Here is a 13,098-nt window from a genome sequence, read left to right as displayed (position 1 = left end):
AGCTGAATGGCTGAAAACTCCGTAGTGCTTTGATTAATAGCCTAAAATTTTCATAAATCAAGATTATATAATTAGAATTCAATAAGAATATTGGTTAAATATTAGTGTAGGATCATTATATTCTAATAGCTTACTTACATTTTTATCTATTTATTAATTTGTCAATTTATTTTGTTTCTTTTTTAATAATTGAGATCTCTTCTCTCCCGATTTCCCTTTACCTCTTCTTAGTTCTTCCTCATGAACACCTTAATATTCTTTGAAAGGTCGAATGTTCAAGTCAGTGGCCCCTGTGGTGGGCTTGTTCCATACGAATTGAATTCAACTTCTAAATAATAATAATAATAATAATAATAATAATAATAATAATAATAATAATAATATAATAATAATAATGGGAAAGAAAATCCACATTAATATGCCTGTTTAATTATTATTTCTTTATCAAACAGACATACTACTGTGGATTTACTTCCCCATTTTATTGGACTCGTGATTATGAGTTTTCTAATAATAATAATAATAATAATAATAATAATAATAATAATAATAGTAATAATAATGGGCACAGTTTTCCGTGTCGAAAACGATGACAATGGTTGCAGGTCCACAATTAATATAGCATGTGAGCATATGGTCTTTTAAAGGATATTAAAAGCTTTCGAACCTTCTACTAGGTTCATCTTCAGTCAAGTCATGCTATATTATTGTGGACCTGCAACCAATAATAATAATAATAATAATAATAATAATAATAATAATAATAATAATAATAATAATAATAATAATAATAATAATAATAATAATAATGTTAAGAAATTCACAGTTTCGTGAAAACAAATTGTTAAGAAATATCCACTAATATACATTAGAAATATATTTCTATGAAAAAATATAGAACAAAGACTTTCGAACACCTAGACGGTGTTCCTCATCAGTGAAACGTTACACTGATGAGGAGCACCGTTCAGGTGTTCGAAAGTCTTTGTTCTATATTTTTACATAGAAATATATTTTTAATATATAATTGTGGATATTTTTTCACTATAATAATAATAACGTAGTGAAGTTATTCTGCTGTGGGTTCGGTTATCCCAGGAAACACTTTCAGTTGTCACTCCTGTTTGAAAGGCTCAGTGCTGTTGCGTGCTAAAGCATTATTTTGTCTGTCACGTCAGCACAGCATGCCGTGCAGCAGTGGCGTGCCACAGCGCGATGGTCTTCTCTGAACAGCTAACACACATTAGCTGTCTGCTAGAGCTTTAATCTCATGTGGTATAGTAAGGTATACAACAACTGCAACTACAACCATCCGTGTTGTAAGGTTTTCCTTGATACAACAGCTATACGTGTTGTTGGGTTTCACTTGAATGACTGAAAGTAAGATAGTTGCAGTTTTCTTAGTATTCTATAGTTGCATATTGTAGTTTGAAATAAATTTTTAAAGAAGTATATTGTAGAATAAGTGGCGTTTTTTATAGAAATTTATTGAAGAGTTAATGAACTGTAATGTTAAACACATTTTTTTTTGTCTATCACAGTCCTCAATTCGACTGGGTGGTATTTATAGTGTGGGGTTCCGGGTTGCATCCTGCCCTCTTTAGGAGTCTATAACTTTTCTTACTATGTGCGCCGTTTCTTAGGATCACACTCTTCTGCATGAGTCCTGGAGCTACTTCAGCCTCTAGCTTTTTCAGATTCCTTTTCAGGGATCTTGGGATCGTGCCTAGTGTTCCTATGATTATGGATACAATTTCCACTGGCATATCCCATATCCTTATTTCTATTTTCAGGTCTTGATACTTATCCATTTTTCCCTCTCTCTTCAACTCTGGTGTCCCATGGTATTGCAACATCAATGATTATTATTATTATTATTATTATTATTATTATTATTATTATTATTATTATTATTATTCATGAACCCTATGCATATGGAACAAAAGCCCACCGCAGGGCCCTACCTGAAATTCAAGCTCCCAAAGCATACTGTGTCCATTTGGTATGTATAGGTATGATTATTATTATTATTTATATTATTATTATTATTATTATTATTATTATCAGAACCCTATGCATATGGAACAAGCCTACCGAGGGCCCACTACCCTGAAATTCAAGCTCCCAATACATACGGTGTCCATTTGAAAGAAGTAACGGAAGGTAATTGGAACTACGGAAAGAAAAATCAGTTATCAGACAAGAAAAAATAATGAAAACGTAAAAACAAAAGGTAGAATAAATGAATTAAATGAATAAATGAAATGTAATTACATCATGAAGGTTTCAGTTAGAGGATCCAGTTGCACAACATCCTCAGGGAGACTGATTGTGGACAACTTTGGATTATCATTTAATGAAGGTACTTCATCGTCCAAGAAAATACTATATAGAGGAATAGGGATTTTTTTGGAGCGGATTTTATTGTTTCATTAATCTGTCCTTTGTTTTGATTATAATTTAGGATTATTTTATCGGATAAATCAGCCAATGATATACAAATCTCTTCATGAAAAGCTGGTCGAATTTAGCGTCGTTCCAGGAGTAATCTCTGGAAGCAATTTGACCAAGAACCCCCCCCACCCCCCCCACCCCCCCCCTCCCAACCCCCTGGCCACCAAAAGAACAATCATTATGTGTCCATTGTCCACTACTGTATCCTTAGTTTCAATGGTATTTTGTGATTACTTATATTGGACATGTCACTGAATGTTAGGAAGTCTCTTTATGGAAAGCTTTTGGGAAATTGCGTCTTTTCCAAGAATAATCTATGGAAGGAAGTTCACCAAGAAACAAAACAAAAACAAAATAAATCATGGTGTGTTTGTTCAGTAAGGACAGCCACTGTGTGTTTGTTTGGGCTACACAGAATGTGGGTAATAGTCCCTCGACATGGAAACGGGTCATGTTCTATGATTTATTTAATTGCTACATGAACGGAACTTTAGGGTATGTTCTCTCTCTCTCTCTCTCTCTCTCTCTCTCTCTCTCTCTCTCTCTCTCTGTAGCCTATATGCGCGCTCGCAGTTATAAGCTGTATTTAAGGGTATATATGTCCACATAACCACTTATGTGGTATTGTTCAGATGCACTGCATATGTGAATATGTGTTTGCAAGAGTCTAGCAAAGTAATTGTGGCTGTCAGAATGTGCAGCCCCAGCATTGATTTACAAAGGAAGTTGGTTGGTTACTATGTTAACTGTAGTAAACATTGACTACAACAAAGACTGCCTTACCTTTTGCTTCGTATGTGGAAAGGTTTACCGTGTATAGTTACCATATTTCCACCTTGTGCAGTTTCATTGGATTTAAATCCAGCGATTAATTTAAGGTTCCCCTGAATTATTAGGAATTGTTTGTGTGCTTTATTATGTGACTGCAAAAAAATTATGAATTATTATATAAATGCAGTTAAATATTTTATTAGGTGCATTTGCCTTTGAATTGAGAATTCGTAGTCCTTTGTCTTATATATGAATGTAGGAAATAGGTTTTGATTGTACACTTGCTGTAGATTAAGCCACCCTTGTGCTGGCACAGGCTCTTGCTGTTCCTATGCTTTCTCTTATGAAATTAAAAAAATATATCCTTAGATGTATCTGTATTTAAGTTTAGGACTGTCGTATCGTTTGCCACACGAATTTGAAAAGAAATATTGTAGTAGGTGCGTGGTGCATTTTTGTTTTTAGTTATTGGTATTCTTTATCACATAAATATAAAAACAAATACTGTGTAAGGTGCATCAGTAGCCAGGGATACATGAATGCATTTGTAATCATATTTTTTATGAGGGACGAAGATTCCCAATACGCCTGATTGGATGGCATGCAGGAACAGTTAGGGTGTGGGGGGGGGGGGGTGGTTGTGCTTCGGCCTGGGCTGCCTGTTGCCACCCATTAGGTAACCCCATCGATTACTTACGTCGAATTGTCGATAGGGAGATATACATTTTCAGCTGTGTATTCGTCGACACTCTAGCTCGACAGATTTCGACGCACGTCACAAGGCTTAGTTGAGGTTTGGGTCATGCGATTTGCCCCGTTTCGTTTTTAACTTACGGTTGTGGTATTGCTGGGGGGTGGGGGTGGGGAGGACTATGGGATTGATGTGGGGGGGGGGGAATAGAGAAAACACTAGCATGTAGTTAGCGCATGATTTCAAATGCTTGCAGGCTATTATTATTCTTAAAATCGTCATGGCAACATTTTGATCAATATAGAAAATGGAAGTGGACCGCTTTGCCGTGTTGGTGTTAATTTATTGTTTTATGCATGAATCTGGTTCGTGTATGTGTGTATGTACGTTTGTATGCATGTACATAGATAGATAGATGGAATGAGAATGGAAAGACTTTGTAGAAATGTATTTGATATGTGTCTGATTGTTGAAACTACATGATTCTAAAGCAAATAATACATAAACATAATTTAGAAAATTTACAGTAGTTGACAAAACGACTTTGTGAGGCCATGCATTACTTCACAGTAGATGGAAAAAGCACGTTGATGGGTATAAAGGTGAAAAGAGGTGTCGGGTGGCAGGAGGTATACCCATTCATTATTTGGTTGAAGCGAAAGAATAGATGAAATCTCAAGTCTAGAGAGAAAAATGTGGATATATAGATTATCTAATGATTTCACGTTGTGATGATGATGTTATTCTCTCTCTCTCTCTCTCTCTCTCTCTCTCTCTCTCTCTCTCCCCTCCCGTCCTTGCCCTCATTCTTACATGAGGGTGACCTCCTTCGTCCATATTGCAGTACACACGGTCAAGTGACATTCAGGATGTGGTATGATGTGACCTTCCCCCTCCCTGTGTGACCTCATATCAGAAAGCGATTGATTTTCGCAGTGCTGTCATGCATGGTCACACTGTGGGTTCCACCCCTCCCCCCCCTTTCTCTCTCTCTCTCTCTTTCTCTCTCTCCCTCTCTATTGACCTCATATAGATAGCTCAATATCAGTATGTGAAGCTGCTGGTATTGTGAAACACACTCTCTCTCTCTCTCTCTCTCTCTCTCTCTCTATATATATATATATATATATATATATATAGATATATATATATATATACGTGTGTATGTGTGTGTGTGTGTGTGTGTGTGTGTGTGTGTTGTATGCGTATATATATATATATATATATATATATATAGATATTTTTATAATATATGGGTGTGTGTGTGTGTGTGTGTGTGTGTGCTGTGTTTTGTGTGTGTGTGTATATTAAGAGACTTATTTATTCCCGTCACATAATATTGTCAGACGGACTTAACCAAAAGTTGGTCATTTCAGTAAATGGCCCGAGGAATTCTCAGGTCAAAGGGGAAGCTTTGTTCTTAATCCCTTCGGGTCATTTGGGGTTTTATAAGTCAGACGGAGCTGATGGAATGGAGGTGCGGAACAGCAGTACGCTGAATCAAAGTACTTTCTTGTGTCACTTGTGTTTATTTTACGCTTATCTGAAGTGGGTGTTCGTTCATCTTCATGTATAGTATTCCAGAATTTATTTTCCTATATTGTTGTGTTTTTGTTTTTGTATTTTATTATCACTGTTGTCATCAAGTTGATGTTGAAAATATCGTAGAATTTTTTTTTTTTTTTTTTTTTGCCAATATTTCCGTCAAATTACCATTAAAAGGTTATGCGTAATTGAGAGATCTTGTACAATTGGGTGTGTAGATATCAATCTCATAATAATAATAATAATGATAATAATAATAATGTGTAAGTTCTTGCGCAGTTTAAATTGTAATATCCGTATCTATTCCTTATGAGTTATTTTTCTGTATCAAGTATGAATGTGAGATCATTCTTATATTTAGTCTGTTTTAAAAATTATTTTATTTACCACGTTACTTTTGGCAAAACCTTATGTTTATTGAATGTATATCTATGAGTTGGTTTACAAAAATAAGAAATGTATACCAAAAAATTGATATTTACATTATAACCAAACTTAAGTAATAATTAAAGCTGACTCCAGTTTTTCATAGCAGTGATCTAGAACATAGTATGCTCTTCCATTTGTATTTATTTATTTACACATTTATTTATTTATTTATTTATTGTGGTCATGAAAATACCATTTCTCTTGTGACAGGTATTTATTTGTTTATTCTAGTTTTAGTCATTGATTTTTTTTTTTTTATTTACGCATATATTTTCTGTGGTCTTGGAACTACCATCCTGGCGTGTGACAGGTAATCTGCACCTTTCAAATTGTCAGCCATTATATAAGGTGCGGGGGTGGGGGTGGGGTCTGGGTTTGGGAGAAAGCATCCCAAATATTTTTAACCGAGAGTTAAAAGTTGAAATGATCGATGAATTTTTCTCTGATAACGATGAATACAGACAAGACAAAGAAGGTTGACGAATGGAGCGTGTAACTGACTTTTGTTTTCAAATGTTGTCGATCGATGGTGAACTCGACGTGAAATAGAAGAATTGCTGAGTGAAAGGAAGAAAGTTTTGAGCGAAAGAGGAGATATAGGAGAGATGAATAGAGTATTGAGAGAGTGAGAAGGGGGGAAATAGGGAGTTGACGTAGGTAGAATGTTAAGGACAGGTGAAAATAAAATCTGGGCGAAGGATTTGGAAACATTGACCCATTATGAATAATGTATGTTATTGTCGCTCATTTTGTGCCGTTGTTGATAACAGTGCCTTAACCAGTACTCACAGTGAGTTAGCAATAATGAACTTATACTTCTGTCACTAAATTGATTTAAGGAGAATGAATGACCCTATTAGTTAACAAGGCTGTCGCCTGAGTTGATGGGAAATGTGTCAAGGTGTTTATATATAGGAATTGAGTGATATTGAACAAGCAACAGGCTTTAAGAGCAAAGCAGATTATTAAGAAAGCTCTCTTCTCTCTCCTCTCTCTCTCTCTCTCTCTCTCTCTCTCTCTCTCTCTCTCTCTCTCTCTCTCTCTCTCTCCTAAGCTCAATAGTTCCGATTTTGTCGTCACTATAATTTTTTTTGTATTGTTTTTTCGTGTATTACTAACTTTATGATAATGCAAATATGAAAAAGTTTATATATATATATATATATATATATATATATATATATATATATATATATATATATATATATATATATATATATATGTATATATATATACAGTGTGCGAGATAACATTTTAACATTTAAATAACTACATTTATGTTTAAATTCTTCCCGTTTAGGTTTCAGTACCCACTGTCCCACTCCTGTGGTTTATCTGATGACGGCTTAATTGAGACAGAATAGAGCCAGTCGCCAGAAGTGAGGACTGAAAGGGAGATACTGAAACTAGGAGTTAATAGATTGTTGTCTTACTCTGGTGTTAAATCAAACACCCGTTTTCTGCTCTGGAATCTTGTGTACTCTGTACTTTCATTGATGTTTATAGGAACCTCTGAATAATTATGTCCCTCTCTCTCTCTCTCTCCTCACTACCTCTGCAGAGGCCAAGTTGGACACAGGATGCAACTTCGACAGCGAGTGCGACGCGGCCGACCAGTACAGCTACTGTGGCCCCGAAAACAGATGCGTCTGCAAGGATGGCTACATCATGGAAGAATATCCCAATGTGGGATTCAGCTGTGTCACCAGTGAGTATATATAAATGGCTCTTTGTGGCGTCCCTTAGGCCCCTAGCTAAGACCCCTTCCATTCCTCTCACTGTACTTCCTTTCGCATTTCCCTTTCTTCCGTCTTTCTTTTCTCATTCTTCTCAGCAGTAAGTGAAAGGTTCTTTGTGGCGTCCCTAAGGCCCCTGGCTACGACCCCTTCCATTCCTCTCCCTTTCGCATTTCCCTTTCTTCCGTCTTGGTTTCCTCAACCTTCTCCTAACCAAGTATATTGTTTCATGGTGCAGCTGCGAAAGGTTTTCCTCCTGTTACATCTTCCAACCCCTTCCAACTCTCAGTGGCCATCTCGGCTCTGAATAATCGCACGTTGCTTGATTTGTGACTTCAATTTATATTCGCTTCCTTCCTTTGCATCACTAGGAGACGCACCAACTTCTTCCATGTCAGGATTCAATATATTGTTTTTTTAGATTTGAATTGGTTTTCGTGTGTAGTAATGTTTGTATAGTTGATTTACTTAACGTAATTGCATTGTTATACTTGGAATTTAGAAGTACATTTCTCATTAACCAGTGGGTGTCAACGCTGTAAGTATGCATAATGACATAGCGTTGTCAACAGATAAAATTTATGATAAACAGATAGAATTTACAATAAACATTTACATAGTTTTGGCTGAAGGAAAATGATGAATTTATTTCTTTGCCGTTTGTTAGATAATTCGGAATATGTGGAAATTCAAAAACTCGGTTTTTATGACGTTTCTGCTGCTTTTTGTTTATCTTGTTGAAAAGGAGTTGACGAAAACGTAAAATATAAACTTTTATTCAAAATGATATTGATTCAAGGACATTATGCTAAAAGTTGGAAGAGGCATATTACACACACACACACCACACACCACACACACACACACATATATATACTATATATATATATATATATATATAACATATATATATAAATATAGATATATATATATATACAGTACATTTACATATGTATATATTTGTCCAGAATGTTTAATCTTGTGTTTCTTTGGAGTTTTATACACTCCTCATTTATCCCTTCTTCATTGATATATATATATATATATATATATATATATATATATATATATATATATATATATATATATATATATATATATATATATATATATATATATATATATATATATATATATCAATGTATTTTAATTTTCCATGTTATATATTTGAACCTTCTTCCAAACACATTAGTATTTCTATTTCAAGGGAATGGAATTAGTAAAATAACAGATAAGGTAATGTACAGATAAGTCAGCTATGCATTATGATTTCACCGTTATGTGTGTGTGTGAATCTACGACCAGTATGATTGCCATATCTGAGGAAGGTGAGCCTCCCACTTCATCTCCTTCATTTATTGCAGAGAATCCAAGCCAGGGTCCAGGGCAGGTCGATCCTGCCATGATCGGCGTCCTCGTTGGTTTGGCGCTCATGTTCGTTATCATCTGTGTCGTCCTTCGCCTCTTCTCCAAGTAAGTTATTCATAAAATGTCTGTAAGGCAGTAAGGTAGTGTTGGTGGGTGGTATAGAGGAGTTATCCCCTTAAGTAACTCCGTTTTCTCTGAGGATGTCGTTTTCTATGATGTACATTTTTGTGGCATTGGATATTGACTGTCATATTTTTTCACAATTTTTCATATTTTTCAACATTGTATGTTGTCTTGATAATTTTTTTTTTGTATTTTGATAATTTTTTTTAACAATTTTTAACAATGATAATTAACTGGCAATTGTAATTTTTACCATACTAACGACAATAGTTTAAGATTTTAAGCAAATGATACACATTTTATTGCATTATTTTTTTAGTATACTAAGTATCCTTTAGGAATATAGCAAAAATATTAATTTTGTCATTTTAAACATTTAAACAATATAACCCCCTCCTTCAGAAGGTCAGAGCTGCCTCGGTGGAGAACTGGAGACCCAAGTTATTGTTTGAAATGATTTTATGGTGAAACAAATTAACGTTATGTAGGGTTGTGAATTTGCAGGTTGGTGACTGATAGATAATATCAGTTATATATTATATATATATATATATATATATATATATATATATATATATATATATTATATATATATATATAAGAAACTGATTTGACTACACTCGGCTACATATGTTTTCCACTACACTTAATTAATACTTTTAATTACCCCTGTAGTGCATAGCTGCATAGCCCTGCTCTTATTATGAGGTTGCCAGATCTTGTACATGGGCTTATGTTGTAGTATAGTTTCCCTTTTGCCTTTAATAATAGCTTTTTCTAACGTTAGTTGGTAATTTTTGTTGTCTGTAACTTTAAAGAATTTTTTATTGCATTGTCTACAGTGAGTTTTGTTTGAGTACTATTTCTATAGTGAGTTTTTTTTTCTGAGTAATATAGTGTCATTAGTGGCTGTATCAGTATTGATTTCATTATCATTGTAGTTTAGCGAAACTTTCCGTAATACCTATCTTAAAAGCATTTAAGTAGTTAGTCCTCTTAACTCCTAAATATATAATAAGTAGCTAGTGTCCCTAAAAAATGTATTAGTAGTTAGCGCCCACAACTTTTAAAAATATCCAGGTTAAATACTGGCCCTAAATTTTAGTATTTGATGTCTTTATTTTTCTGTCGCTTTAAGGCACCTATTGTTTTAGTTTGATTTAGTCTGCTTCAGCAGTTCATGAGGATTGTGGCTGCTTCAATTTTTTTCAAATTCTAAAATCTATTTTTGTCCTGTCAAAGGCATTTGCTTAATTTGTCTTTTAATTTGAATATTTACTATATAGTATATATTTCATTTTAGATAATACTGTTAATCTACTGATAGACAACTTATGTGTTTTGAACATCTTAATTATTTCAATAAATGTTTGATTGATTGCCATAATCCAACCAGATGGAATATTTACAAGTTTAGGAGTTGAGATAAATTTTTGTGTGAAAATCATAAAATGAATTATTGTTATCATTATTTTTTGAAGATTTGACTACCCCTCTTCATCATTAGTTTTATATTTATATGCTCAAAGTTGTGAAATATTAGGATTTTTTAACGATCTCAGCAACGTTAAGTTTATATTAAAGTGATTTTTGTATTATAGTAGGACCAGTTCCCTAGAGAAAATCATAATTTTATCATTATTAATATTCAAATGTGTGCATATTTTACATCCATTTTGCCTCTTCATATCAGTGTAAAGGATAATTATAATCATTCATACAACTCACTTTTAACAGATCTTTTTCCCCTCTTCCATGCAATTAGATTTACAGACTACATTTAAAAAACAATTTTTAATTCATAATTTTGTCAAATGGTACTCCAGTTTCCCGTCATATACCAGCCTTTTGCATTTTCCAGCACTGGAACATTTTTTTATAGTCAGTAAATTGTCAGTATTGACAGATATCAAATCACAATGACTCAAGACCAGTTTTCCAAAGTACTATTTTTTTATATATACCTTACGGAGCAATTTTAACTAATGCTTTATGCCTACAGGTATCATAAACATTTGTTTATACATACTGCACCTTTTCTAGATGTTACAGGTCTCATAAACATGTTTTTACATATACTGCATCTTTTCTAGATGTTATTCTAAATTTTATTCTGAATGTTAAAAGTTAACAGGCAGTGTGTTTTAACGAATTTAAAATTATTTGCAAAGCTCTACATTCTATATTGAATTCACTTTTTCTGCAGATTCTCTATTCTTGTGTGCACAAGCATATATTCAATTTAAGATCTTATTAATACGGAACATTTTTTAACATGCACAAGAAACTGTCATTCATATATATATAATATATATATATATATATATATATATATATATATATATATATATATATGTGTGTGTGTGTGTGTGTGTGCATGTGTATATATATATATATATATATATATATATATATATATATATATATATATATATATATATATATATATATAATATATATATATATATATATATATATATATATATATATATATATATATATATATATATATACATGTACACATATGTGCCTTAATCATATCACTTGCTTCCTACAGTTTATATCTTACTATACGTATATATATATATATATATATATATATATATATATATATATATATATATATATTTATAACACTGCACCTAGTCCTTAATATATTACATGTTCTTACAGTTTATTTATATAGTTGATACATATATACGTGTGTGTGTGTATATATATATATATATATATATATATATATATATATATATATATATATATATATATAGTATATAAGTATATACACAGTGCATTCTTACACTGTATGTAAACCTACATATATATTTGTAAGTACACTATACTGTGTGTGAAACTTCACAAAAAGAAAGCTATATTTTCTCTTTTTTTAGACACTTTAATTTGACAAAAACAGCTTTCTTAGAAAAGGAGGCATTAACTTTAGTATTTTGATATTACGAATACATTTATCTTTTCTTACCTACTGGAACTTTTATCATTTCTTTAGTAACTGGAATTTAAAAGTATAGCAATATACATTTTTATATCTGGTGTTATGAAAACAAGTCTAAACAGACTTTTCCATGTGACACGAACAGACTTTTTGGCTCTTGATATTCAGACTTTTATCAAACTAATACCGACCTTTTGACTTACCTTTCATATCAACATCGATATAAAAAATATGATTAAGAAGCACTAACAACATAGCTGCACATTATAAACATTCTATAAACATTATGATGTACATACAAACACTAATTCCTTGTACATTCGTATGCAATGTTTTATTTTTCATAAAGTAACATTAACAACAGTTTTATACATCTCCCTCTTCAGTTTTCAGTCTTCACTTTCATCAGCTGTATAAATATAAACCGTTTTGCCTGTTTCCTCAAGTAGATCTTGCATTAACTCTCGCCTTTTTGGGTCTATTTCATAATTGAGTTCCAAGCACGAGGTCATCTTTTTTTATGACAGGGAGAGTGGTTCTGAATACCAGTGTTTTTACAATTTAATTTTAGTTTTCTCAAGATTTACCTCTGCTGTGTCATTCTCCCATGGGCCTCCTTAGTTCAATTTTCATTTTTGCTTGATTTTATCAAAGGCTTCTATGTGCTATAATGGCAGATTTGATGGTACGAATACATGTTTACGAAGTACTATTACTGTGCATTAGCATTTATGCTTCTCCTGTGTACGTGGCCTGAAAAATCCAGTCCTTGATGTAGGAATGTATGTCGGTCAGTGTTTAGTAACCATGGAGCCATAATGTTTACTTACCAAAACATTCCAGTATATTGCCATTTGCAAATGCTTAGATAGTCATTTTGCGTTGTACTATCTTTGTTTTTGTGGTCCGTTCATTCGCTCATTTTTGTTTTGCCCATTCTTTCTTTTTTATTTTCTTAGTCTCTTGTATGTATTGATTTCTCTCTCAATATATGGAAACATTATGTTTACTTACCAAAACTTTCCAAT

General features: G+C 32.8%; 1 protein-coding gene across 1 annotated transcript in view; it reads left to right on the top strand.

Moving 5' to 3' along the window:
* The first annotated feature begins 2,277 nt into the window (after nt 1-2,277).
* The window catches only part of LOC135210391 (uncharacterized), a 32,410-nt gene continuing 21,589 nt past the window's right edge, over nt 2,278-13,098 (top strand). The window contains exons 1-3 of the mRNA XM_064243296.1: nt 2,278-2,362; nt 7,452-7,598; nt 8,991-9,099. Coding sequence (XP_064099366.1) covers nt 2,278-2,362; nt 7,452-7,598; nt 8,991-9,099 — 341 coding nt within the window. The remainder of the gene's footprint in view (nt 2,363-7,451; nt 7,599-8,990; nt 9,100-13,098) is intronic.

This window comes from Macrobrachium nipponense, chromosome 39, assembly GCF_015104395.2.
Source record: "Macrobrachium nipponense isolate FS-2020 chromosome 39, ASM1510439v2, whole genome shotgun sequence".
In the NCBI taxonomy this organism is placed as follows: Eukaryota; Metazoa; Arthropoda; class Malacostraca; order Decapoda; family Palaemonidae; genus Macrobrachium; species Macrobrachium nipponense.
The sequence above is the reverse complement of the archived record's forward strand: the minus strand, read 5'-3'. Positions and strand labels throughout refer to the sequence as shown.